This window comes from Lissotriton vulgaris, chromosome 5 (assembly GCF_964263255.1).
Source record: "Lissotriton vulgaris chromosome 5, aLisVul1.2, whole genome shotgun sequence".
In the NCBI taxonomy this organism is placed as follows: Eukaryota; Metazoa; Chordata; class Amphibia; order Caudata; family Salamandridae; genus Lissotriton; species Lissotriton vulgaris.
Window position 1 is genome coordinate 460,164,796 of NC_141693.1, and position 26,930 is coordinate 460,191,725.

General features: G+C 43.5%; 1 protein-coding gene across 2 annotated transcripts in view; it reads right to left on the reverse strand.

Moving 5' to 3' along the window:
- The window catches only part of VPS13D (vacuolar protein sorting 13 homolog D), a 2,754,556-nt gene that overhangs the window by 2,657,748 nt on the left and 69,878 nt on the right, over positions 1-26,930 (reverse strand). For both annotated transcript variants that reach the window (XM_086921894.1, XM_086921893.1), the window contains exons 3-5: positions 22,199-22,276; positions 13,501-13,691; positions 9,928-10,008 (exon numbers count right to left, since the gene is read on the reverse strand). In XM_086921894.1, the coding sequence (XP_086778020.1) occupies positions 9,928-10,008; positions 13,501-13,691; positions 22,199-22,276 (350 nt within the window). The remainder of the gene's footprint in view (positions 1-9,927; positions 10,009-13,500; positions 13,692-22,198; positions 22,277-26,930) is intronic.

Here is a 26,930-nt window from a genome sequence, read left to right on the forward strand (position 1 = left end):
TTAAAGCAATTCTGAAGAGAAACCACATTCAAATGAAAAGAATTTCAACTGAAAAGCCCACAGCACAGGTTGCAGTTAACAACTGTATGGTGTGCAGTTATGACGTTACCCTTTTGCACAGCATAACAACCATTTGGTGATGGGTAGTGCAATTTAAAAGCAATGTCTTTACGGGATGTAGATTTCATAGCAAGCATAAATGTTTACATTGTGTGGTCAAGTATTTTTGCTCAGCAGAATTAATGTAGAGAAAACACATACATATCCCATCAGAAACAGGGTTACACACATCTGCAGGTTTTTTGGGAAGCATAGCTTTTTCTCTTACTAGAATAGTTTCCAAGCGAAATCATATAAGTTCATGCTAATTAAATTTGTTACGTTCTATCGAACAAACCTGAATAAATATTTATATTTTAAATTTATTTTATTCTACAGAATTCATGGCCTTCCATCTATTCCTCATTCTCAGCAGTGTATCATTTGAATATTTTAACTTCAACTATTCTTGAAAACTTACTGTCTCTCATTGTCCCCGAATAGCCTCCATTCATGACCAGGAGACAAACTATAGATTGTAATGGAATTCTTTAATCAAGGGAGACGCTCGGCAAAGGACTTACTAATGTGCACACTTCCCATTCCAGAGCTTTTTCATAATATGTAACGCAAATTCAACATCCTCAGCAAACTTGGCTGACAGTCTTCAACATGCATGACAAGCTCAAAAACCACATTAACTTTCAGTGCTAAGCTATCAATAGTAATGTAGGTGCTGTGGCAACTATAGCTGCTTTTTACTACCACACAAGCGAAGGGGTCCACTTTCTTTTCTTTCATTAGCTTACAAGTCTTTGCTATGCCACTGAGTAAATGTAAAGCTTGCGGCATCATTCCTGTACATTTGCAACTGAGTTTCCAAGTTAACAGGCCTGTTTAATCCCCCGCCTCCTTGAGGGACTAAACAGAAGTTTCAAATTATATTTAGTGACGTTGTCAACCGCTAAACCTTCTGCATAATTTCCAATCAAAACAGAATAATTCTACTATTAGTACAATATTTGCGGCTGTTGCAGTTAGAGGGCATCAATGATCCAATTCAGTTGACTGGATTTGCCCATTTAACTTAACAAGAGTTTTTCCACTATAAATGTCAATAAAGAGAACTATGTCTGAGGGAGCCTCCCCATCTCATGATGACACATATCTTTAAAACAAAGACAGAAACTTTTGCTTCGAAACTGGCTAGAAAAGCAGTGACAATGGCCGTCTTTATTGAAAAAGCACCACTGTGACACTATTTTCTTGTCTTGGTGTTTTCAGAACTGAACTAGCCTTCTGCATGTAGTGGACAGAATTTTTTGACCTTCAAGGAAGATTCCAGTACTCGATCTATAAAGAACATAATAGGTTGCCTTACATGTTCTATCAGCAAAGACACAAAATTAAGGGATAACATCTCTCAGATAAGCTTGACAAATTTAAATAGGAGAGAATCAGGTAGGATAAATGGGCATTTCAGCATGCTTGCGATTTGCGGTATGACTGCACTCCTATCAAGAGTTCAGCAGTGGCAAACATACCTTATGCCTCAACATTATTTACCAGTCTACTGGATGATGGGTATCTAGGGAAGCATTGGGCTTCATCTTGAATGATGATGCTTAGCCCAACAGATTTTCTGAAACGGGATGAAGCAGTTAAGAATTTAGCATCGGACGGCATTAACCCAGTCTGCCCCCACCCCCTATCAGTTGATAAAGTTTTACCACTAAATGGCAAGGCACTGGAGATGCCAATAATTGCAGGATGCTCGAACTTGAGCATTTCTCTGTGTTAAGACAGCCATTAATAGTACATGCTGTTGTCACAGCAAACTCTTCATAAGTATGTTGCTTCAGTAAAGCGGTCTCTTTACCTTTTGAAAACTAAAAAGAACATTGGAACAATGGAGCTGCGAGGTAGGATCACACTTTTTCAGAACTCTTCAGGCATGATCAGACACAAAATGGTTGTCCATCCAGCTCCAATAGAACCCCAAGTCTGCTTCCCCTCTGAGAGGTTCTGGTCACTAAAACCCATCATGAGTCGGCAGTAGAAGGAATGAGAAAAAGAGGCAGGTCATTTTCATACTGGTTCCAAAGGCGCTGCTGACTTGGTGACTGCATCTGGCTCATAACCCATCTAAAGTACATTGTAGAGCTTTCACACTGCCTAAAGTGTGGAGTCTCCTTCAGCCAAGTAACTTTGTGGGCATCAAAAGAAAAACAGCTTCTCAGAGGCCTCTGATGAATTCCAACAATGCTTCTTTTTTAATACCTTTAAATACAAAATAAATAAATACCTGCCTCAGTGAGAAGGAAATTCCAAATCAATTGTGAAGAAGGGATTATGATGACAAACGACATTTCTTTTTCTCTGGATAAGCTTGCACTTGAATACAATGCTGTTAGAAATTGGGTTTCAAGGTTGGCAGAGGTATGCACCTTGTTTAAACAGGAACCGCAACCCTAGTCAGGGAAGGTCAGATACACACCATAAATTAACCTGTGCTCACCCTCTGGTAGCTTGGCGCAGAGCAGGCGGACTGACCTTAAGAGTGAATGTGTAAAGTATTTGTGCAACACTTCAGGCAGTAACACAGTAAAAATACCACAAAAAGACTCCACTACAGTTTAGAAAAATAGCTTATATTTGAGGAACAAACTTAAGATCAAAACAACAAAAGTCTAATAAGTATAAGCGGAATTATGAATTTTCAAAGATAAAATGAAATTGTAGGGCTTAAAAGCTTTAAGCGCCAATTGGGGCTATCTGGTCATACTAGACCGGGAAAATCCAAAAGTTCAGGCCGACCGCAATGGGGCGCAGGTCGGATACAGGGACCAGCTTTGGCCTGCTGCACAGTACCTTAGATGCGCCCACTATGGAGCTGAGATACGGGAAGCAACGAGGTGATGTGTTGTTGGCGAACTGCTGGGTTGAAGATGATGCGTAGGCAGCGAGCAGCGCAAAGTCACAGATGCGTCGGAAACTGGAGACGATGCGCTGCGCAGTCGGCGAAGCGATGTCTGTACTCCGAGCAGCAGCGGCAATGCGCCAACGGAGATGCAATGGTTTTGATTGGCTGGACTTCGTTGATGCGTGGATTCTGGTAGCTGCAGCACTTTATACCCACTTCCAAGAGTCCAGGAGTGGATTGGCACCACTTGTTAGGGCAAGATTTGCACCAAGCAAAGTCCAGGTGCTGGTGCAGGTTGATGAGAAGCCTTTGATGTCCCTTAAACTTAAACAAGCGAGCCCTTGGAGTCACTCTGGGTTGAAGTGAGATGGGTCCAGTCCTTCCTCAGCAGAGCAGAGGGTAACAGGCAGCAGGGCAGCACAGCAGAAAAGTAGTTCTTTTAAAGCAGCAGTCCAGCAGAGTGCAGTCCTGGTAGCAGCACAGTGGTCCTTCTTCCTGGCAGAGTTCTTCATAGGTCCAGTAGTGTAGTGAAGTGGTAGGGTTAGTAGCCTAGTTCTTATACCCAGGGGAATGCCAGAAACCGGTCCTAGGAAGCTTGTTTCCGGTCCAGGGAAGACATGGCTTGGCAGTTCGGGCTGGACTGTTCCCATGAGGCACAAGGTCAGACTGATTTGCATATGGCCATGTCTGAACAGGGGTGGCAGAGTGGGCTAAAGAACGGTGATGGATTAAACCCTTATCTGTTGACTGAGGTGTGAGTGTTTGATTGGTTCAGATGCTCTGTCCATCATCACCCCCTTTTGTACCGCTTTGTTCGCCATAAGTTGGCAGGGTATGCTCGGACGTGGGTCCCTTGCTCACTTTGCCACGGGATTCAAGCAAGCATGGCTGAAGACGGCTGGAATGCCAGAAACCGGTACTAGGAAGCTTGTTTCCGGTCCAGGGAAGGCATGGCCTGGCAGTTCGGGCTGGACTGTTCCCATGAGGCACAGGGTCAGACTGATTTGCATATGGCCATGTCTGAACTGGGGTGGCACAGTGGGCTAACGAACGGTGATGGATTAAACCCAGATCTGTTGACTGGGTGTGAGTGTTTGATTGGTTCAGATGCTCCGTCCATCACAACCCCCTTTTGTACCGCTTTGTTCGCCATAAGTTGGCAGGGTATGCTCAGACGTGTGTCCCTTGCTCACTTTGCCACTGGATTCAGGCAAGCCTGGCTGAAGATGGCTGGAATGCCAGAAACCGGTCCTAGGAAGCTTGTTTCCAGTCCAGGAAAGGCATGGCTTGGCAGTTCGGGCTGGACTGTTCCCATGAGGCACAGGGTCAGACTGATTTGCATATGGTCATAACTGAACTGGGGTGGCAGAGTGGGCTAAAGAACGGTGATGGATTAAACCCAGATCTGTTGACTCGGTGTGAGTGTTTGATTGGTTCAGATGCTTCGTCCATCACCACCCCTTTTTGTACCGCTTTGTTCACCCGACTTGAGTCCCCTGCTCACTTTGCCACTGGATTCAAGCTAGTCTGGCAGATGAGGGATGTTACCCCAAACCGGTCCCAGGATGCATGTTTCCCGACCAGGGAAGACCTGGCTTAGCAGTTCGGGCTGGACTGGGATGGTGCAGTGAGATAAATAACGGTGATGGATCAAACCCTGATCTTTGGACTGGGTAAGAGTGGTCTGCTTAATTCAGACACTCTGTTCATCACCACCCCCTTTTCTGAATCGTTTTTCGCCACTCTAGGTGTGGCAGGGTATACTCAGACATGAGTCCCTTTCTCACTGCATCATCAGGATTCAAGCAAGCCGGGCCGAAGATGGCTGAAATGCCAGAAACCGGTCCCCGGTAGCTTGTCTCCTTTCTGGTGAAGAATTGGCTTGGTAGTTTATTCTGTCCTGTTCCCATGATGCACTGGGCCAGGGACAGACTGATTTGCATATAGCCAGGTTCTGAGCTGGGATGGTGCAGTGAGATAAATAACGGTGATGGATCAAGCCCTGATCTTTGGACTGGGTAAGAGTGGTCTGCTTAATTCAGACACTCTGTTCATCACCACCCCCTTTTCTGAATCGTTTTTGGCCACTATAGGTGTGGCAGGGTATACTCAGACATGAGTCCCTTTCTCACTGCACCATCAGGATTCAAGCAAGCCGGGCCGAAGACGGCTGAAATGCCAGAAACCGGTCCCCGGTAGCTTGTCTCCTTTCTGGTGAAGAATTGGCTTGGTAGTTTAGTCTGTCCTGTTCCCATGATGCACTGGGCCAGTGACAGACTGATTTGCATATAGCCAGGTTCTGAGCTGGGATGGTGCAGTGAGATAAATAACGGTGATGGATCAAGCCCTGATCTTTGGACTGGGTAAGAGTGGTCTGCTTAATTCAGACACTCTGTTCATCACCACACCCATTTCTGAATCGTTTTTGGCCACTATAGGTGTGGCAGGGTATACTCAGACATGAGTCCCTTTCTCACTGCACCATCAGGATTCAAGCAAGCCGGGCCGAAGACGGCTGAAATGCCAGAAACCGGTCCCCGGTAGCTTGTCTCCTTTCTGGTGAAGATTTGGCTTGGTAGTTTAGCCTGTCCTGTTCCCATGATGCACTGGGCCAGGGACAGACTGATTTGCATATAGCCAGGTTCTGAGCTGGGATGGTGCAGTGAGATAAATAACGGTGATGGATCAAGCCCTGATCTTTGGACTGGGTAAGAGTGGTCTGCTTAATTCAGACACTCTGTTCATCACCACCCCCTTTTCTGAATCGTTTTTGGCCACTATAGGTGTGGCAGGGTATACTCAGACATGAGTCCCTTTCTCACTGCACCATCAGGATTCAAGCAAGCCGGGCCGAAGACGGCTGAAATGCCAGAAACCGGTCCCCGGTAGCTTGTCTCCTTTCTGGTGAAGAATTGGCTTGGTAGTTTAGTCTGTCCTGTTCCCATGATGCACTGGGCCAGGGACAGACTGATTTGCATATAGCCAGGTTCTGAGCTGGGATGGTGCAGTGAGATAAATAACGGTGATGGATCAAGCCCTGATCTTTGGACTGGGTAAGAGTGGTCTGCTTAATTCAGACACTCTGTTCATCACCACCCCCTTTTCTGAATCGTTTTTGGCCACTATAGGTGTGGCAGGGTATACTCAGACATGAGTCCCTTTCTCACTGCACCATCAGGATTCAAGCAAGCCGGGCCGAAGACGGCTGAAATGCCAGAAACCGGTCCCCGGTAGCTTGTCTCCTTTCTGGTGTAGAATTGGCTTGGTAGTTTAGTCTGTCCTGTTCCCATGATGCACTGGGCCAGGGACAGACTGATTTGCATATAGCCAGGTTCTGAGCTGGGATGGTGCAGTGAGATAAATAACGGTGATGGATCAAGCCCTGATCTTTGGACTGGGTAAGAGTGGTCTGCTTAATTCAGACACTCTGTTCATCACCACCCCCTTTTCTGTATCGTTTTTGGCCACTATAGGTGTGGCAGGGTATACTCAGACATGAGTCCCTTTCTCACTGCACCATCAGGATTCAAGCAAGCCGGGCCGAAGACGGCTGAAATGCCAGAAACCGGTCCCCGGTAGCTTGTCTCCTTTCTGGTGAAGAATTGGCTTGGTAGTTTAGTCTGTCCTGTTCCCATGATGCACTGGGCCAGGGACAGACTGATTTGCATATAGCCAGGTTCTGAGCTGGGATGGTGCAGTGAGATAAATAACGGTGATGGATCAAGCCCTGATCTTTGGACTGGGTAAGAGTGGTCTGCTTAATTCAGACACTCTGTTCATCACCACCCCCTTTTCTGAATCGTTTTTGGCCACTATAGGTGTGGCAGGGTATACTCAGACATGAGTCCCTTTCTCACTGCACCATCAGGATTCAAGCAAGCCGGGCCGAAGACGGCTGAAATGCCAGAAACCGGTCCCCGGTAGCTTGTCTCCTTTCTGGTGAAGAATTGGCTTGGTAGTTTAGTCTGTCCTGTTCCCATGATGCACTGGGCCAGGGACAGACTGATTTGCATATAGCCAGGTTCTGAGCTGGGATGGTGCAGTGAGATAAATAACGGTGATGGATCAAGCCCTGATCTTTGGACTGGGTAAGAGTGGTCTGCTTAATTCAGACACTCTGTTCATCACCACCCCCTTTTCTGTATCGTTTTTGGCCACTATAGGTGTGGCAGGGTATACTCAGACATGAGTCCCTTTCTCACTGCACCATCAGGATTCAAGCAAGCCGGGCCGAAGACGGCTGAAATGCCAGAAACCGGTCCCCGGTAGCTTGTCTCCTTTCTGGTGAAGAATTGGCTTGGTAGTTTAGTCTGTCCTGTTCCCATGATGCACTGGGCCAGGGACAGACTGATTTGCATATAGCCAGGTTCTGAGCTGGGATGGTGCAGTGAGATAAATAACGGTGATGGATCAAGCCCTGATCTTTGGACTGGGTAAGAGTGGTCTGCTTAATTCAGACACTCTGTTCATCACCACCCCCTTTTCTGGACCTCCTTTTCTGAATCGGACTGCTCCCAGTAGGCACAGTGTCAAGACTGATTTGCATAAAACTGGGTCTGAACTAGGCCGGTGAAGTGAGCTAAAGAATGATGATGGATTCAACCCAGATGTGTGACTGGGGCAGAGTGTCTGAAAAGTTTCAGCGCTCCGTCGATCATCTCCTTGTGTTTGCACCTTCTAACAGGGGCATTTTTAAAAAGTTAATGATAAATTCGACTTTACCAGTAAAGAGGATTTGTCATTAGCCTTACAATGATATGAAACACGACTACTCCTCAATCAGGAATTACAGATTAAAAGTGCAATAAGGAATTACCAATGTTAACCTATGAGAGGGGTGCAGTGTACAGCTTGGGCCTGGCGACAACTGGCAGACAGAGCTCGACTAACGTATGCCCCTGGCGTCCCATCCAGATATCTCGGCTTGCCGTGAAGAACAAGCTCTTAGTGAACTGGCCAAAGTCACACGGATAGGGGACCTTTACGAGAAGGGTCAATTTAAGACCCTGCGGGAAGTGCAGAGGGGCGAGAACAGTGGTTTTATGCTTGGTTTCACGTACGTAAGAGTGCGACAGGCCATTGAGGCTGCTTACCCGGACTACCCAACTGAGCCTACCACTCTAAGGGCTTTGCAGGCGATGCTGGCGGGGGAGGAGCGTCAGGGGCTAATTACAAAACTCTATAATGTGTCTCTGCGTGAGCAGGAATAGAAGGAAAATCCCTCATTTGCAAAATGGCGGGTGGTACTGGGCGACGCTTTCACCACTGATGTGTGGACTGACTGTTGTGCTCTCACTGGCCGTTTAACAGCTAATGGCAATTTGAGAATAATACACTTTAAGTTTCTGCATCAACTATATTATACCCCGGTGCAGCTCTTTAAATATGGTTTACGAGAAAATGCTAACTGTGTGAGGTGTGGTGTGGCAAATGCAGATTTTTTGCACGTTGGGTGGCAGTGTGAGCGTGTGTTTGCCTTTTGGGCTGACGTGACAAAGATGTGGACGGATGTCATTCAGGAACCAGTACATTGCTCCCCCGAACTCTGTTTTCTGGGGTATGTCAAATGTTTCAAACCTTGTAATAGGCGAATAGTTGCATTGTCTACCCTATTTACCTGGAGAGCTGTGGTGCAATGCTGGGGGGCGAAAGCCACTCCGACCAAAAAAAAGTGGCTTCGAGATCTGTTGTATTGTAAAACTCATTTACAAATCTATGAGGAGGAACTACCTGAGACCTCTCGCCCTAGGGACTTCTTTGCCTCGCTTACAGCATACTTTCTCAATAATCCGGATCTCGTATGATTATGCGTGTATAGATTTGTGCTGGCTCCCTGTTTGGGCTCACTAATTGCCCTCAGCACTGTTCTATGGTGAGAGTACTCTTATGCCCTATTGCCGTCGTTGGTGGATTCATAATGGCTTTGCTGCATGTCTGGTTCCAGGTCATTAAGGTATCGTTTTTTAATTGTATGCAATTATTAGGCCAAGTGTATGGTTACATCATCTAGGAACTGTATCTGTTTCAGCTTTTGGGACGGGTGGGGGGAGGGAGGGGTGGGGGTTTGTTTGTATGGCTCATAGTGTAACAGCAGTCATGTCTACTGATGTTTTTCTTTTGATGAAAATCAATAAACAGATACAAAAAAAAAAAACCTATGAGAGGGGTAGGCCTCACAGTAGTGAAACACGAATTGGGTGTTTCTGAATACCAGGACAGGCAAAACCTAAAAGTATATGTCCTACCTTTTGATTGCACAGCACCCTGCCCTACAGGCTACCTAGGGCCTATCTTAGGGGAGACTTATGTAACAAAATGTGAGTTTAAGACTTGGCAAGGGGTTATAAATGCTAAGCCGAAAAGGCAGTGTAAACTGCGCATACAGGCTCTGCAGTGGAAGGCCTGAGACATGCCTAAAATGCTACGTACGTTGGTGGTGCAATCAGTGCTCCAGGCACACAAGTAGCATTTATTTTACAGGCCCTGAGCACATGTAGTACACTGTACTAGGGATGTATAGGTAAATTAAATATGCCAATTGTGGATAAGTCAATCGAACCTTGTTTAGGGGTGAGAGGACAGGCACTTTAGCACTGGTTGGCAGTGCTAAAGTGCTCAGAGTCCTAAGGTCAGCAAAGAGAATGCAGCAAAATTGGAGGCAAGCACACAAAACTTTTGAGGGAAGACAACCCGAAGGCTGACCGGTCTAACAAATGGGCTGATGTATAGCTAAATATGACTGATGCATAAAATACCCACTTCATGATTTCAATAGGATGATGTCAAATCATGTGTAACTGGTAAATAAAAGAATTTAAAAAGCGATTTATATGACAGAAGATATACAAACAAAACAGGGTTTTTTATATTATTTGTTTATGGTGTCACCTATCTTTGCTAAAATGAAAATATCATTGTGAAAAGACATTATAAAGAGCATTGTAAACATGGATCTTTAAACTTACTTCAATGTTATCCACAATTCTAGTGACAAGTGATGCAGTCACAGAGTACCAGTAAGATTCACCTTTTAGATTCTGTTCATTCTACGAAAAAACACATTGAGAAAGGTTAGGTAAAAAAGTCAACTTTAAAGGGGATTTGTGAATTATAAGAAATCAACATAAATAGTTGCCATCATGCTGGCAAAGATGTAATTGTCCCCAATTCCTTCAACCTTCTTCTTCTACCAAACTAAACAGAGCAGTCAAACAAGTGCACCAAACATTGAAGCAAATCAAGATATTGTACCACTCATGCCCAACACACAGATAAATTAAGTAAGTATTGGCCACAGTCAATCCATGGCTAGATAAGTGCGCAATGGCTTTTATCGGGAAATGCATAGAAAATTTTGAAATTTTGAAAAACTGCAAAACCATAAGTCACACAGGTAAACCTAAAGGATGCATTTTGGAGCCAATAATGCTAATCGCGAACGTAAAGTCCAATTTTGGACCCTGATTTTAAAAGATGAATTAATATCAAAAACTCTTCACACCTGATGTTATATTGAAAATAGGCCCTGGAGCACATATAAAACAACTTTAACCACAATAATACAACAAAAGGAGAACAAAGACCAAAGAGCACGAAAATCAGAACATAACAAAATGATAAGTCACAGGGAACACTAAATCATGTAAAAGGATCCTACTACTGCACTTCCTCCCAGCAGACACTGAACTCTGCCACAACTAACTAAATATTTTTATATTAATAAAAAATATCCATACTATAAATCAATCAGCAACAACAGAAGCACTGGTAAAGCCAATTGGTCTGGCCTTGGTAAGCTGTGCAATGCTTATTTTAATTTTTTTTTTAGCAAGAATATGCCACACAAAAAAATAAATATAAATCAAAATAAAACCTAAATGTGACTACCACGCTCTTTTTTTTTAATTGCTGACGACCATTTTACATGTAATGTTTTTTTAAATATCAAGCCTGTCAGTTGTGCCATGCATTTTTTTTATTATTGCTAATTGTGACTACAATAGGTCACCACATAACCAAGCACTCAAATCTCAGGCAGCTACAATGTTACCTAAATTCTCTATACATTTAAGAAGAGAAGGAAAATAAATCACCACATAACTGGCACCCAAAGTTCAGGCATATTAAATAGCTGGATTAGCCCCCACTATTCTCCAAGAGGTTGCACCCTTGGGTGTTTGGGAAAGATTCCTAAGTCAGGAAAGGGCTGCTTCAAGCTTGCAATTGTGGGTCTCCTTCCCTGTGTTCACTTTTGGTTCTGGGGCTCCTTTCTTTCAGCTTGAAGGACTAGATGGGAAAGAGTAGTATTTCCCCTCTTGAAACCAGCCTCCCTCACTCTGGGCCGATAAGAAAAAGGCACTCCCCATACACATTTCTATTCTAAATACTCAGAGTTTTGGTACGGCTAATAGCTCAGTCCCCTGATCTGCGAACCAATAACATATGGCGGAGGTAGAGTCGTACAGGGCCACCACGACTCCAACCCCAGTAGGCTGAAAAGTTCCCCTCTGCAATTGTAGATCAGTGAGCCAGACTTCCACCTTACACTAATTACAGTGAGCAAGCTTGAGGTTCTGCTTGTATCCTGCGACTCAAGTCCACCTCGGTACTACTCGTAAACAAGCGCAGTTAGTGCTTCTGGCATCTAGACTGCCATGTGTTGCTGGACGTGCAGCGTCAGCTTGTACTGCAGTCCCCTTCAACATTGCTGTTGGTCACAACATGGAGGCAGGGTGCCGGTGTAGAAGCCTTTCCATCTTCAAAACTGAAGCTGCCCCTTCCTTTAAGATGGTCCAGGGATTTTCTTCAAGCCCAGACAGCAATTTTGATGTCTTTTCCAGGGAATGTAAGCAGAGAGTCAGCACTCAGAAACTATTCTATTCACAGCTTTAACTACCTCATTTTTAAAAGAGAATTACGACATGATTCACAGAACTATTTACAGCCGTAATCCAATGCAAAAAGCTCCATTTACATCTGACACCTATACACAAATTGATACCGGCTAAGCATGAATGGGTTTCCAACTGCACAATTCTCTACCACTACTGCAGATAATGAGAAGTAAACTCCACAAATAGGGTAGAGAGTGGGTAGTTAGAAGGCATAGTTCACCTTGGAAGTTGGGGAATGCCTACAAACTATTGAGTTATTAGATATTCTGACCAAAGAAAGGGATGGACAAATTTCTCATCCAATGTCTGAAGAGAAATGTATCACCCACAAATTTGGCAGGGGGTGGAGGGGAAGTGATATCTTTAATTGTAAAAATGTATTTTCTCATGAAGGAACAAAATGGAAAAGAAAGCACGTGTGCATCAGGCAGCTCTTGTGCAGCGCATAATAGTACACTATGTATAATTAACCATTGGGGAAAAAAAAGACTGGCAGAGGTATCCAGGTGTACTACTGCTGAGTTTTGAGAAATAGGGAAAATTGTAAAACTGCAAGTGTGAGGAACAGTACTTCTACGAGTGCGGTTAGGAGTTCCCTTGTAACTCAGCCAGTATGACTTCAGGCCTTTTGAGACAGCTGAGAGATAATGTTTGCAGGACTCAAAACTAAGATTTCAGAATCTGCAAGATTTTTCATCAATGTTAACGCATCTTGACAGAAACCTCTGAAGAGATAAGGCAACATTGAGATGCCTAAAAAACAATGCAAGGCCATTTATTTTTAGCTTGTCACCTAGCATCTATTCCACCTATATCTGAATTAATTATGGTCTATCTGTTGTCCAATCCCTCACAATATGAACACCCTGTGAACAAATGTCTTCCCTAGTCACATGTTTGTCCTCCAATCTTGCTATCTTACTCGCATACTACTAGTTTGTACCCTTATTTATCCTGTACTTTTTGAGGTAATTCCCACAGTGCTTTGGGAAGTGGTCCAACACCCTTGTGGTTCAGATATGCGGTATAAAACTAATAAATAAATATAAATATCGCCCCTTTTACTAATATTAACTAATATAAAAAATATTTTTTCTTTTCTTAAAAAGACAAAATCTGGTTTGTGTAATCAAAGGCTTTTGATTCTTTCCTTTGCCTACTTCTTAAGTCTCAGAATTAAAGTCTCATACTAGGTTAACCACCTTATATGTGTGTGTGAGAGATGCAAGAATGTTTTCACTGTTACTTTGAGGCATGCACATGTGTAATGGTTGAAACCAAACAGGACAGGTAAAATTTTCACAAGGGCAACTAGATGAATGATATTGCAATACATCACAAAAACCCTTGCAGCCTTCATAAAACAAAGTAACATTTTAGAATGCCTATTGTTGGTGATTGTTAGCGATGCAGGGCTGGGTAAAGGGAACTGTTTTTGTTTCTCCACACTGGACGGCTCATCTTTAGAGGCACAAAAAATTACTATTACATTTGTTGTTCACCATATACATATTACTTTACAATACCACACAAGAGTTTGCATTTATACCACCAAATCCTTCAAAGAATTTAATTGATGCAATAATTAATGTAGATATAGTAATCAACATGTGCCAGTGATTATAAAGGTTTTCCATTGCTTACCTTCCATTTTTCTTCGAATGTTTTAATGAGAGCTTTCTTATAGTCTCTAGCCAACAACTTTTCCCTTTCTTCGTCATACTCTTGTAGCCCATCCGGTGCTCCAATCACATGCAGCTTTGATATTGAAATCACCCAGGGATCAACATGTGGCCGATAAAATGGAATCTGCAACGTTATCTTTCCAATAAATCCTGTAAATGGAGAAAATCTCAATGAGTACTTCCAAGGTTTTCTTACAGAACAAACAACAAGGGGTATAATACACATATGCAGGCTGAAAAAGTAAGAAATCCACTCCAACAGTATTACTCCAACATTTTGTTTAGATACCAGACTGTGATGGAATTCATAGAGAATCCCAAGAGTACAATTGGAAATTTACAACAAAAATACTTCACATGGGAAAGATTTACTCATACAGATGTCTTACAAGATGGAAAATATGTAGAGAATCCCTTTCTCTACATTTCAATATGTTTCACAGTAACCAATGTATGAATTTGGGGATGTCCATTAGTTTTGTTGGGTCACTATTCCAAAATACCAATTTTTTGGTCGTTAACGCAAAATTTACAATGGTGGAAAATCCATCACAATTTACACAGTTACAATTTATTAACTACAATTAACCATTATAAACTTCCACAAACACTGATTCTGTAAATCAGGATGTGGAATGTTCTATTACAAACTGATAATTATATCCAATGACAGAAAGATAGTGATACCTAAAAAGAGTACACTGCTACCATTCAGGGTAGCTTAACCCGATAGTAACCATAGAGCATTCTCTGGCTCTCACATATATATATTTTTTTAATATCTTTATTCAACATTTTTCCATTTCTTTACCCCCACCCCCCTTCCCTCAATGACGGACAGGTAAACCATAATACACATTATCTTCATGAGCATTATATTGTAATGTTTCCCTATTTACATAAGAAAAAACATTTTTAGAATATAATTCCCAAGATTAAGTATCCTATTTTAAAGGAAAAAGAGAAAAAAAAGAAGCCACAGGAAGATATCTAAAGGAGAACTAATTAGAAAAGCAAAAAAAAGAATAAAGAGAGCAAAGGCATAGTACAACCCCACTTAAATTTCTAATTTTGTATGGAGCGCCATTGTGTGAGAGGAGTCCAGATCCTAAGCCCCCTTTTGCGGCGCTGTTTACCTTTCCTTTTGTAGATGGCTACCTCAATGTTGTGCATGGCCAATAGCCTAGCTAACCACTGTTGGACTGAGGGTGCTATAGGATCTAGCCATGCCGATGCAATGAATAGCCGCAAAATCGCCATTGCAACAAATATAAGCTCATGGCCACTGCCGGGATTATTTGGGTCGTCAGCCCCTAATAAAATTACCTCGCTCGACAAAGTGATCTCTCTATTGAGAACGGACATCTGAAAACTCTCTATCTCTTGTATTAAAGATGTTAGTACAGGGCAGGAGGTGAAGATTTGAATGGAGTCAGCATTAAATAGTTTACATCTCGGACAGCATGTCCCTTTATCGGTTCCCCACTTAGCGATTTTATCTGGAGTGTAATATAGAAAAAAACAGGTTTTATAAAATTGTGCCTGAAGCTTGGTGGAGATAAGGATAGTTTGAGCTAGCTGATAAGTGTGTAAAAATCCCTCGTTTGATATCTCTAATTTGCTCTGCCACTTCAGCAATGTTTTGCCTAAGTCATCAGGGAATATTGCCATCAGCGAGGCGTAGACTCCGCCAATAGTGTAATCCCTAGTGTGAATAATTGACTCCACCAGAGTTGACTTTTCCCCTAGTGTCCTCCCCCCAGGCTTGCGAAACAGGAAGTCCCTGATTTGGAGGTATTTAAAAAAGTCTTGCCAAACTAGATGGTATTCATCTTTCAGGTCTTTGAAGGATTTGATCCCCTGCAATGTAAACTGGCATCCTAGCTGGGTTATTCCTGCCCTGTACCATTTATTTATACAGTTATCACTAAAGATAGTTGCGGGAAGAATTAGATTGTCCGTTACAGGGGTATAATGCGAGATTTGCCCTATGTCTAGTATTTTCTTTACTGCCTTCCATACCTTGAACCCACTGTATAGTGTCTTGAACTTAACTTTTTTATGGTAGCTATCATGTAAGTGCCTCCACATATACCCTCGGCTTGCGTTGCCCAAAAGCAATTGAAAAATAGATGGTGTATGGTCATCTTCAATTATTTCATCAGTCCTCGTGTTTTGCAGTAGATCCCTGCTATAGAGTAGTACCGACGCCCAGTAGTACCTTCTTAGGTTGGGAAGAGCAAGCCCACTTTTGTCTTTGGGGAGGGTAAGGAAATTATAGGCTTGTCGGGGTGGTGCGCATGCCCAGATAAATCTTGAGAATGTGCGTTCAATTGCTGTAAACCATTGGTTAGAGAATTCAAGACCAATTGCCCTAAATAAATAGAAGATTTTCGGGAAAAAACATTTTAACTGCATTTGCTCTTTCAATTATGGACAAATGGAGATCATCAAAGCGGCGTAGAGCTTTCTGTATTGAGCACAGCATTGGTTTAACGTTAATGCCCACCAGTTCCTCAAGATCAGAGGAGATGGCAACTCCCAGGTATGTCGCTTTTCCCACCACTCGAGGGTCGTCCATTGCGCTTTTTTGATTCAGGACAATCTGCGCCTTCCCTTGATTTAGCGCGTAGCCAGAGACTAAGCCAAATTTGCTAGCTTCAATCTCAATGGCGACCATCGCTATCGTAGGATCAGTGGAAACAATAGCAATGTCAGCTGCATATGCTAAAGTTTTTGTGGAGTGTCCCTGTGATATGATAGGAGTGATTTCACTGTTCCTTTCTAGGCTGTGGATCAAAGGATCAATATATATTGCGAAAAGCAATGGAGAGCATGGACAGCCCTGGCGTGTTCCTCAGGAGATTGCAAATTCCTTAGTTAAGCTTCCATTGACCAATACCGCTGCCTTGGGGTTAACGTACATTTTTTGTGTGGCTGAATGAAGCCAGTTTGGAATCCCACCTTTGCCATAGCCTTCCAAAGAAACTGCCAGGAGACCCTATTGAAAGTCTTCTCTGCGTCAAGAAGGATCAGTGCCATAGGGTCTCCTGCAGTTTCCTTGCAGTCAAATAGCATAATAACTCTCTGAATGTGGTTTATTGTTGATCTTCCCGGAACAAAACCATGTTGGCTCTTGGCGATCACTTTATGTATCATAGGGGCTACCCTATTTGCCAAAATCTTTGAACACATTTTTGAGTCTGCATTGATAAGAGTTACAGGGCGGTATGATCCTAAGTGTTCCAGAGATTGTTTTTTTTTTTTTAGGGAAAATAAAATTTTTAGCGCAAGGCAAAGATTTGGGAGGCTGGCCACCGGTAAATATATGTATGATCAAATTGACTAAGATATGTTTGATTTGCTCTAAAAATGTTCCATAAAGCTCGGAAGGAATACTATCTAGCCCAGTGGCTTTCCCTTTTGGAAGACTTTTGACGGTGGTTAGCACTTCCTTATTGACTTCATACACTAATTCCTTTCGAGCTGTAGCTTTCCGGATTGCTTTGTCTGTAAAGATGTTAGTGATGGCCGTTCTAGCAATTGCTACCCGGCTTAGGGTTCTGGAGATCACATTTGTTTTTCTAAACCGTTTCTCCACCCCTCTTTTCGCAAGCAGACACTTAGGTGAGATTAGGCCCACTTTGGGAAAGCAGAACTTTTTAGGGAAAATACCTATTCTTTACATTATTTTAAATTTCTGATACATGGTTTCTCGATAATGTTTTAATAAACAGGAAGACACTCAAGAAGAATAGGAGAGTGGGTTGCACGAAAAGGCTACTTACTTGTCGTCCTGGTTCTGCATTGTAGGTATCTTCACTGAAGACATAAATGCTTGGCTAATTCCGATCTGCTAGCAAGGACCCCAGAAACACCTTTCTGCATAGTTATCCTTCCAAATACAAAACACTGTAGCATGCCTTTATTCCAGAGTTCAGGTAAATTCACAGACAATAGAAGTCTATCTGAGATGCCATTATTCTTCTGAAAGTCCATAATGTTGCCATAGACTGTCAAATAGGTTTACATTAGGAGTAAAGAAAATAAGATACCTGTCCCTTTAAGAACGTGGGAGTCACCTCTGCCCACAATTAACTGTACTGGCACTTGCCTCCCCAGAACCAGTACTATTTACAACTAAAAGCGTAAAAATAATATCCACAGCCAAATATAATAAGGGAGCTTTAAAAATCGGTCGTATAAACAAAGACTTTATTTAAACAGGGGAGGGAGCACACTGCATCTCATCTTAGCACAATTCACCCAATTGCATTCTGGTTAATGCAGTATGCTTAATTCAAAGTTGCTGTAGTTTTTCACCAAAGTTGGTGCAGGTAATGCGGTTATCTCTAGATATGTGTGGTAGAGAGCAGAAGTAGTGGAGAGCAGACAGAGGTCAACTGGTGTTGCTGAAATGCTGCCCAAGTCTTCACAGGTCACAGTACCACTCCACAGGCAAACAGGTGCATCCTGGATGAGCTTGTCCACTCATCGACTCAAGGGAGACTTTTAAACACAAGGAGGGAGGGAGCACACAATCTCATCCTAGCACAACTCACCCCATTGTATTCTGGTAAATGCAGTACGCTTACTTCAAAGTTGTTGTCGTTTTTCACCAAAGTTAGTGCATCTCTAGACAAGTGTTTCAGGGTTTAGCCCTTCATCAGTAGAGAGCAGAAGTAGTAAAGAGCAGAGAAAAGTCATCTGGGGTCAAGTCGTCACAGGTCATAGTACCACTCCACAGGCACTTAGGTGTATCTCAGGTGGGCTCATAAGCTTATTGTCTCAAGGGATCCTTTTAAACACTTGGGGAGAGAGCACGTTGCCTCTCATCCCAGCACAGTTCACCTCCTTGCATTATGGTAAATGCAATACCCAGTTCTAGATCTGGGAAACCAAATATTAGTAACATAGGAATATGCTACAATATCTTATGGCAGATCGTAGCACAAGAGACTTCTGGCGCATTATCTACCCTACCAGTGGGAAGTATACCTAGTTGTCTTGTCCAAAGAAAAGCAAAATAAGAATAGACTTTTTCTTGGTAAAAACAGCACTTCTACTTAATGTATATGCTTGCCAAATCTGACCAGCTGACCTTTCCAAAAATGCACCAATATTGAGATCTCCAAACCTCTGAATTACACCCCCAAAGGCAAGGATATGGCAAATGAACACACCTATCTATAAGCATCCCAAAGAGAGAAAGGCTTTGAATGACCAGGCCAAGGACTTTTTTAGTCTTAAATGAAAACTGTGTTACGTCAGCCCAGACACCATAGGCCTCAGAAAAACCTTACATGAGAGGCATAATGATTACTAAGCGAGCACATCATAAGAAGAAACTCAGGGAACAAAAAGAAGTTGGAGACCTACAACACCTACATAGACAATCTCTCTCAGAAGACACTCTTTGACTGTTGACTAAAGCAAAGTAAGAATTAAATGTACACTTCCCCCACAAAGCAGAAATGTTTTAGAATCCATTAGGCATAAATATTATGAGCAATGGAAAAAAGTAGGCAGGTTGTTACCAATGTAACCTTAACAAGAGGGGAGAATGAGAAAAGCGATTAGGAAGGTCAGCTCATCTTCCCCAAATAATGTCCTAAGAAACAAATAAGAGCTTCCACAAGAGAATTGAGTGAAACCTTTAACCTACCCAGAAAGGAAAAGAATCCTTGCTTTTTAAGACAGACTCTTAACCACAAACGTGTCTGGCATGTTTTATCTACGAGTCCTTGCCTGGTAAAACTACCAATACTGGGCGGGCTCAACCTCAGTTTTAGAGGGAGCACTTTTGTGTTGACTGTAAGAATACAAAGGGCCAGGAAAGAGAATTAAAATAGCCTATGGGTACACCCTATCCAATATATATGTAAATCCCGAGCAGGATTTGTCTAAGAGAAGTTATTGACCACAAAATCCACCGGTCAACATGTTTCAGCTGGTTATGCTCTGCCCAAAGGGGCATCCTGCTTTCATCAGGACCAAACCGATCCCTATTATTTTTTTTACCAAGATGGAGTCTTTCACCACTAGTAATACTCATGCACACTACATGCACATCTACTTCATGCATACGTTCAGTGCTACATCACCAATGAGTTATGGTAAGTCGCCTCGTGAGCAACCTGGGTATTAGCAGGCTTCCAAATCTGTGGAAATAGGTAGCAAATCAAATGAAATCATGTTTATGGCAAATTTAAAATGTCTTTAATTGTGCCCCTGTATCAGTGCACAGGCTAAGAAATTAGTGCCAAGCTCAACATGATCTTTGAGACTGCGAAGAAATTGTAGCCCGGTGCATACTGCCTGAGTCACCTCAGGACACTGGTACATTAGATATGGCAAACCGGAAATGAGAGGAAGAAACTGTGGCCCTCTCCCTCGATGCAGAGAAAGCCTTTAATCAACTGGCGTGGGAATACCTCTTCAAGGTCACGGCTAGGATGGGAATAGGTGACGAGTTGATCAACATGGTCCGTATTTTGTAGAGGATTTTGTCCTTTGGCAAAAGACTTTACTAGTGTGCACTTTGGGACTTTGATTTAAAGAATGACTGGTGCTGCATGGCTGAAAACCAAATAGCAGAGTCAGTGAAGCAGATTTTTGTGATTTAATGTTTATATACTTTTTTTTTGAGAATTCAACATTTTTCTTACATTTGACAGGTGCTTACACTACCAGACAGTGATTGCAATACCATGCATGTTTTTTTGTTGTATTTAGCACATCATTGATTATCTAATCAAAATCCAAGTTCATATTACAAGTGCTCAATAAGGACTACAGCAGATTATCCACATGTTTGCTCATCGATTAAGACAAGGCTATAACTACACTGTTCAGGAATATTACTTCATCAGAGAAGATCAAAGTCATTGTCATTGTCTAGCATACTATTAGTCTTTTCTCTCCAATAATGCAGATCTTCCTCCAACTTATCATCAGATCTAACTGCAGCCACGTGCCTCGTCAGCGGCCAACCATTCTTTCCACATGTCAGTCCAAGGACATATAGCCTGCAACCAATGGATCAGTATGCAACTTTGGGGAGCAAAAAGAATAAGACTACAAATTTAAACAAAATATTCCCATTTTTTGACCTGGGATGTAAACCCACAATCCAATGTTTTATGATCTAGTTGGGTATGTCTTACTTAACAATAATAGAGTTAAATATGTTCTATGTAACATTTTTAATTGCATATGATGAAACCTGACATTACGCATGACTAATATCTTGGTCCATTTAGTATCTGTTTGTGTTTCAAAATCTCTTTCCTACTGTTTTCGTACATGCAGAGTGGCCACAGGAGAATTATTGCAAAAATGTTCTATAGATTGTACAGATCAATCAACCTCCCTGTGTTAGTGCATGCATCGCCATCAGAGTAGGAGAATTAGGTAGTCTCTGAGAAAATCCTTCCCAGGTGATACGAGCAGCTCTTACCAGCTAGCATAAGTTTGGCAAGACAGCAGTCCACATTCATTGTTAACCTCTTCAATGTTAAAAATCTAATTTCCATTGCACAAATCTCCCATCGTGCGACATCCTCCCACATTCATTTAAGCACACTTATTAAAGTGTGCCTAAATGTGGAAAGAACCCATACATCAAAATCTACAATGAATGAGACATCTAAAAAAACAAGAGTAGCAATTTGGGGCATATTTGATTTGGGGGGAATACATGGGGAACCCAGTGCCACTTCAATAAAAACAACTGGCTAAATGCATTGCTTTACAGTTAGGGATGTGTCCAGCCAAACTGGCAAATGCTGCAATTGAGCCAGAAGAAAATAGGATTCAAAATCTGTAAGAGCAAGCCCTCAATTTTCAAACATCAGTCTAAGAATGCCCAATTTGATCATAGGATGGAACCTAGCACATAACAAAGTGGTCAAACTATTAATCTCTTGAACTATTGTCCTGAGTAGGAGGACATCATTCCCTGGAAGACATAAAGGTCCCTAGGTATTAACATCTTAAATACTGCTACTCATCCTTACATCGATAGTGGGACTCCTAAACAAAAGGAGGTCGAACATGTTATGCCCATTATCCTTCTTATATTGAGAGTCACTTCGTACCTATGGTTACGAGTAATTTGGATTCCCAAGTATACCCAGAACCATATCCTTCCTAGCTGCAGCAAAGAGTCATCTCTTTGTTGGACCACTGACCTGAAAGGGAATACCTGTAACCTAGCCCAGTAGGTACAAAGACCCGATATCTGAGCAAACACCTCAAGTATCCTATGCCTATTTGGAACCAATCTGTCATATTTTTTAATACTCTAGGGTACTGTCAGCATATAATGACTCTTTATGTGCCATCAAACCTATACGGATACCCAGTATAGAGATAATAAGATTAAATATGCATATTTTTTAAAAAGTATATGTGCTTGTTTTCTTGCTGTTGTGTACTGGTAAGATCCCAATACCGTAAAGGTTTCTCCCCATGACACGTTCTAGGGCATAGAAGCACCTTTATGAAGAGTAACTCAAGCTATAACCGAGAGACTTTAAGACAGAATAAATATTACATAATTATTATATGTTTAAATATGTTGCATTTATTATAAAGGAAAAGTACATAAAAGCATTTTGTGCCTAATCATCAGCGTGCTAAAAAATGCCACACACCTGCTTTTACTTCAAATGGCAACTCCAACTCTTTCAATGCATCTTTCTTTAAAGGAAGGTTTTCTAATTCAACAGCACCTGCAAGAAAAAAATGATGTTGAATTATATAGCTATGAAGTAATGTTGATAAGCATAAAAGTCTTAAACGTATAATGAATAGACAGTAATAATGTGTTACTTTTGAGACCTTCTCCATGTTGCATCAATCTGTATTATGCAAGATATGGCTGGAAGCACCAAGGTTTAGGTGCATTGCAATGATGTGGAAAAAATACATGGGCCTAAAGGCTGATGCACAGTACTGTATTCGTGCTCTTCTGACAGAAATCTGCAGGGCAGATGTTTTCTACAGGATCACACAGCTGGGACGCTAGACATTACCCACAATTAATAACTCCTTTAAAGAGGGAGCAGGTTGAGGATATTGCATGAAATCCAAGGTCATCCTCAGGTCCAGACTTCTTTTTTGAAGCACACTCCTCAATATACTACTACTTGTTATTTATTTGACAGAGTGTTCGAAATGAGATTCCTGGTTGGCTAACATATGCAGCCAGGCCAGACAGGAACCACCACTCTAGTCAGGGTAAGCTAGATGTACACTAATAAATAACCTGTGCTCACCCTCTGGTAGCTTGATACAGAGCAGTCAGGCATATCTAAAGGGGCAATGTGTAAAGTATTTGTGCAACCCCCTCCCCCCCCACACACGCACACACACAGTAACACAATGAATACACCACAAAACTACTCGACACAGGTTTAGAAAAATACATCATTATATTCGGAATGAAACAAGACCGAAATGACAAACTCCAATGGAAAGAAGTTGAGATACTGAATTTAAAAGGAATAAATGCAGTAAAGCACTTAGAAGCATGTAGCACTAAAAAAAGGTTACTTTAGGTCGTGCTGGACTGGGGCAAAGTCAAAGTTCGGGCTGATCCCACGGTGGAGTGCTGGCCGGCTACCGCACCCACCCAGGCCCCAGTGAACACAGTACCTTTCTTGGTCGCAAACAGCGAGATGCACTGATCTTCTTCACGCAGTGAAGGCTATGCGTCAGTTCCAGAGACGGGTGCCGGCATCGAGTGATGCGTAGGAATATGCCACGCAGTCGAGGGAATGCATCGATTTCACAAAGCTGCAGCGGCGATGATACGCTGTCAGATACGCCGATCTCTGAAGGCAAATGCGCTGGTTCCGTTGTGCCGAATTTATACTCGCAACCAGGTTGGTGCGCTGGTTCAGCAGCACACAGACAGGAGATGCTTCAAATTCTGTGTTGCAAGTATCTGGACCACTTCTAGTAAGCCAAGAGCAGGGGTACAGACTTTGATATCTCTGAGTCTCAAGTAACTGGAGGCAAACCAACAAGCCCTTGGAGATCACTTGGAGTGAAGACAGAGACCAGCTCTCCTTCATAAGAGTCAGAGAGCAGCAGGGCATCACAAAGAAAAGCAGGCCTTCCAGCTCAGCAGTCACTTGAGTCCTTTAAGCAGCACAGCAGTTCTGCTGGCAGAACTTCAGTTACAAGTCCAGTAGTGTCTGATTTTAGGGGGCCAGGGACCCAGTACTTATACACAAAAGTGACTTTGATGTGAGTGGGGGTGACTTCAAAGCAGCTCTTTGAAGTGCACAAGTATTCCTTTCAACCCAGTCCTGTCTGTGAGGCTATCTGTGGGAGGTAATCAGACCTTTGTTTGGGGACAGAACAATGCCTTTTCAAGTGAACTGTTAGCCCCTCCCTTCCATCCTGCCCAGGCAAGGCCATCAGAATGCAGATGTATGTAGATGGGTACTCCTACTTCTCTCTAATCGGGAATTACAGCTTTAAAAGGAATTAAAGAATTCCCAATGTTAGACTACTAGAGGAACAGCCCTCACCAGTAGCGAAAGACGTATTAGGCTGTTTATCACTACCAGGACATATAAAACATAATGGTAAATGTCCTAACTTTTACTTACATAGCACCCTGTCATTAGGGCTTCTTAGGGCCTACCTTAGGGTGCCTTACACGTAATAAAAGGGGAGTTTAAGGCTTGGCAAGTAGTTTTAAAGGCCAAGTCGAAGTGGCAGTAAACTGTAAACACAGGCACTGAAGTGTCAAGCCTGAGATAGTTTTGAAAGGCTACTTATGTGGGTGGTACAATTAGTGCTGCAGGCCCACTAGTAGCATTTGACTTCCAGGCCCTGGGTATATGTTATATCACTTTACAAGGGACTTACTAGTAAAACAAATATGCCAATCACGTGTACATCAATGTCACCGTGTTTAGGGGAGAAGCACATACACTTTAGCACTGGTTAGGAGTGTTAAAGTGCTCAGAGTCCTAAAGCCAACAAAAAGAATCAGGAAAAACAGGAGGTAAAGGGCAAAAAGTCTGGGAAAGACCACCCTAAGGATGACAGGTTTAACACACAGTTTATAGTCTCCTTAAGCATTCTGGTAGTGTTCAATGTTTACAGTCGAATATTGCTGAACTGAGGGGGAGAGTAGGAGAAGTAAGCTGCCAAAAGCACAAGTTACTACTTGTGTAACGATATATCTGTAAGAGACATTAGTTAGTAATAGATTCCTTACCTTAGAATATCCCCAGGCGTCAGACTGGATCCGGAAATGTTTGCGTAGCAGTACCCTTGAGCGTCGGTAGGCGTCGTCTGCAGCTCCGCGTCCGTCGTCAGCGTCGTGGGCGCCGTGATGACGTCGTCGGAGTTCTTAGACACCGCTTTTCCGCGCCAGAAACACAGAGCCATGCTAAAAACCAACACTGGTGCCATTGAAACTAGGGCCCTGAAAGGGGATGACCTTAACCCTAGATATCCGTTCGCAGAACGGGGAGGATGGGTGGGTCGGTAAGGAATCTATCACTAACTAATGTCTCTTACAGATATATCGTTACACAAGTAGTAACTTGTGCATCTGAAAGAGACACGTTAGTGATAGATTCCTTACCTTAGAATAGATACCCCAGCAATACCAACCCCCGTGGTGGGTCTGCAAACCAATAATCACACCAGAAAGTCCTGGAGGACAGAACGGCCAAAGAAGCCATCCCTCTGGACTTGGCTGTCCAGGCAATAGTGTCTTGCAAACGTGTGCAGCAAGGCCCACGTAGCTGCCTGGCAAATGTCCTGCAAGGGCACTCCTCGGCCCAGGGCAGTTGTAGTCGCCGTGGCCTAAGTGGAATGAGCCCTTAGGCCAACAGGGGGTTCCTTCTTAGCCAAGGAGTAACACGCCTGGATACACAAGATGATCCACCGCGAGATGGTCCGCTTGTGCACCGCCTTTCCCTTCTTAGCGCCCACGTAACCAACAAAGAGTTGGTCATCCACCCGGAACTGGCGTGTGTGATCCAGATAGTAAGAGAGCGCAAGTTTTGGGTCCAGACGAGGGAAGCGGAGGCGGAAAGAAGGTGGCCAAGGTGATGGACTGCCCAATGTGGAAGGCTGTGACTACCTTGGGCAGGAAAGAGGGCCTTGTCCGCAACACAACCTTGTCCGGATGGACCAAAAGAAAAGGAGGTTTAGAGGATAGAGCCTGGAGCTCACTCACTCTCCTGGCAGAGGTGATGGCAACCAGGAAGGCAGTCTTCAAGGTAAGAAGGCGCACAGGACAGTTGTGAAGTGGCTCAAAGGGAGCGCACATCAGAAAAGTAAGAACCAGGTTCAGGTCCCACTGAGGCATCACGAAGGGAACAGGTGGAATCGTGTGTGTGATGCCCTTCAGGAATCGATTAACAACAGGGGACTTGAACAAAGATGGTTAATCAGGCAGTCTCAGAAAGGCTGAAAGGGCAGAAAGGTAGCCCTTGATAGTGCCCAGAGCAGAGCCCTGCTGGGCAAGAGAAAGAAGGACGAGAAGAACCTCAGAAAGAGGGGCAGAGAGGATCCACAGCCTTTGCTGTGCACCATGCCACAAATCTGCTCCACCTGCAGGCGTATACCGACTTTGTGGAGGGACGCCTGGCTGCCAGAATGATGTTACAGACTTCAGGAGGCAAGTCAAATGGCCTCAACTGTCGCCGCTCAATCTCCAAGCATGGAGGTGGAGACTGGACAGGTTCGGGTGGAGGACCGTCCCCTGCTGCTGCGACAGAAGGTCCTCCTGAAGAGGCAGACGAACTGGGGGATCGACTGACATACTGAGTAGCTCGGGATACCAGTACCTTTGTGCCCAGTCTGGAGCCACAAGGATGACTTGTGCCCGGTCATGCTTGATCTTCTTCAGCACTCTGGGCAGAAGTGGTATAGGCGGAAAGGCGTACAACAGACCGCAACTCCACTCGCGACGAAAAGCGTCTCCGAGCGAGTGCCGCCTTGGAAATTCCACGCGCAGAACTGATGACATTGCGCGTTCTCTTCGGTGGCGAATAGATCTAACCAAGGCTCCCCCCACTGCTGAAAGAGGCCTTGCGCCACGTCCGAGTGCAGACGCCATTCGTGATCCATCATGCACCGGCGGCTGAGTTCGTCCGCCCTGGCGTTCAGAGAACCTGCCTGGTGTTGAACCACCAGGGTCACACCCTGATGTTCCAGCTACTGCCAAAGGCGCAGAGCCTCCTGGCAGAGGGTCCACGACCCCACCCCGCCTTGTTTGTTGCAGTACCACATAGCGGTGGTGTTGTCCGTGAACACCTGCACTGCACTCCCCCAGACAGTGGGGAGGAATGCCTTCAGTGCTAGACGAATCGCCCGCAGCTCCAAAAGGTTGATATGGAGCCGGGACTC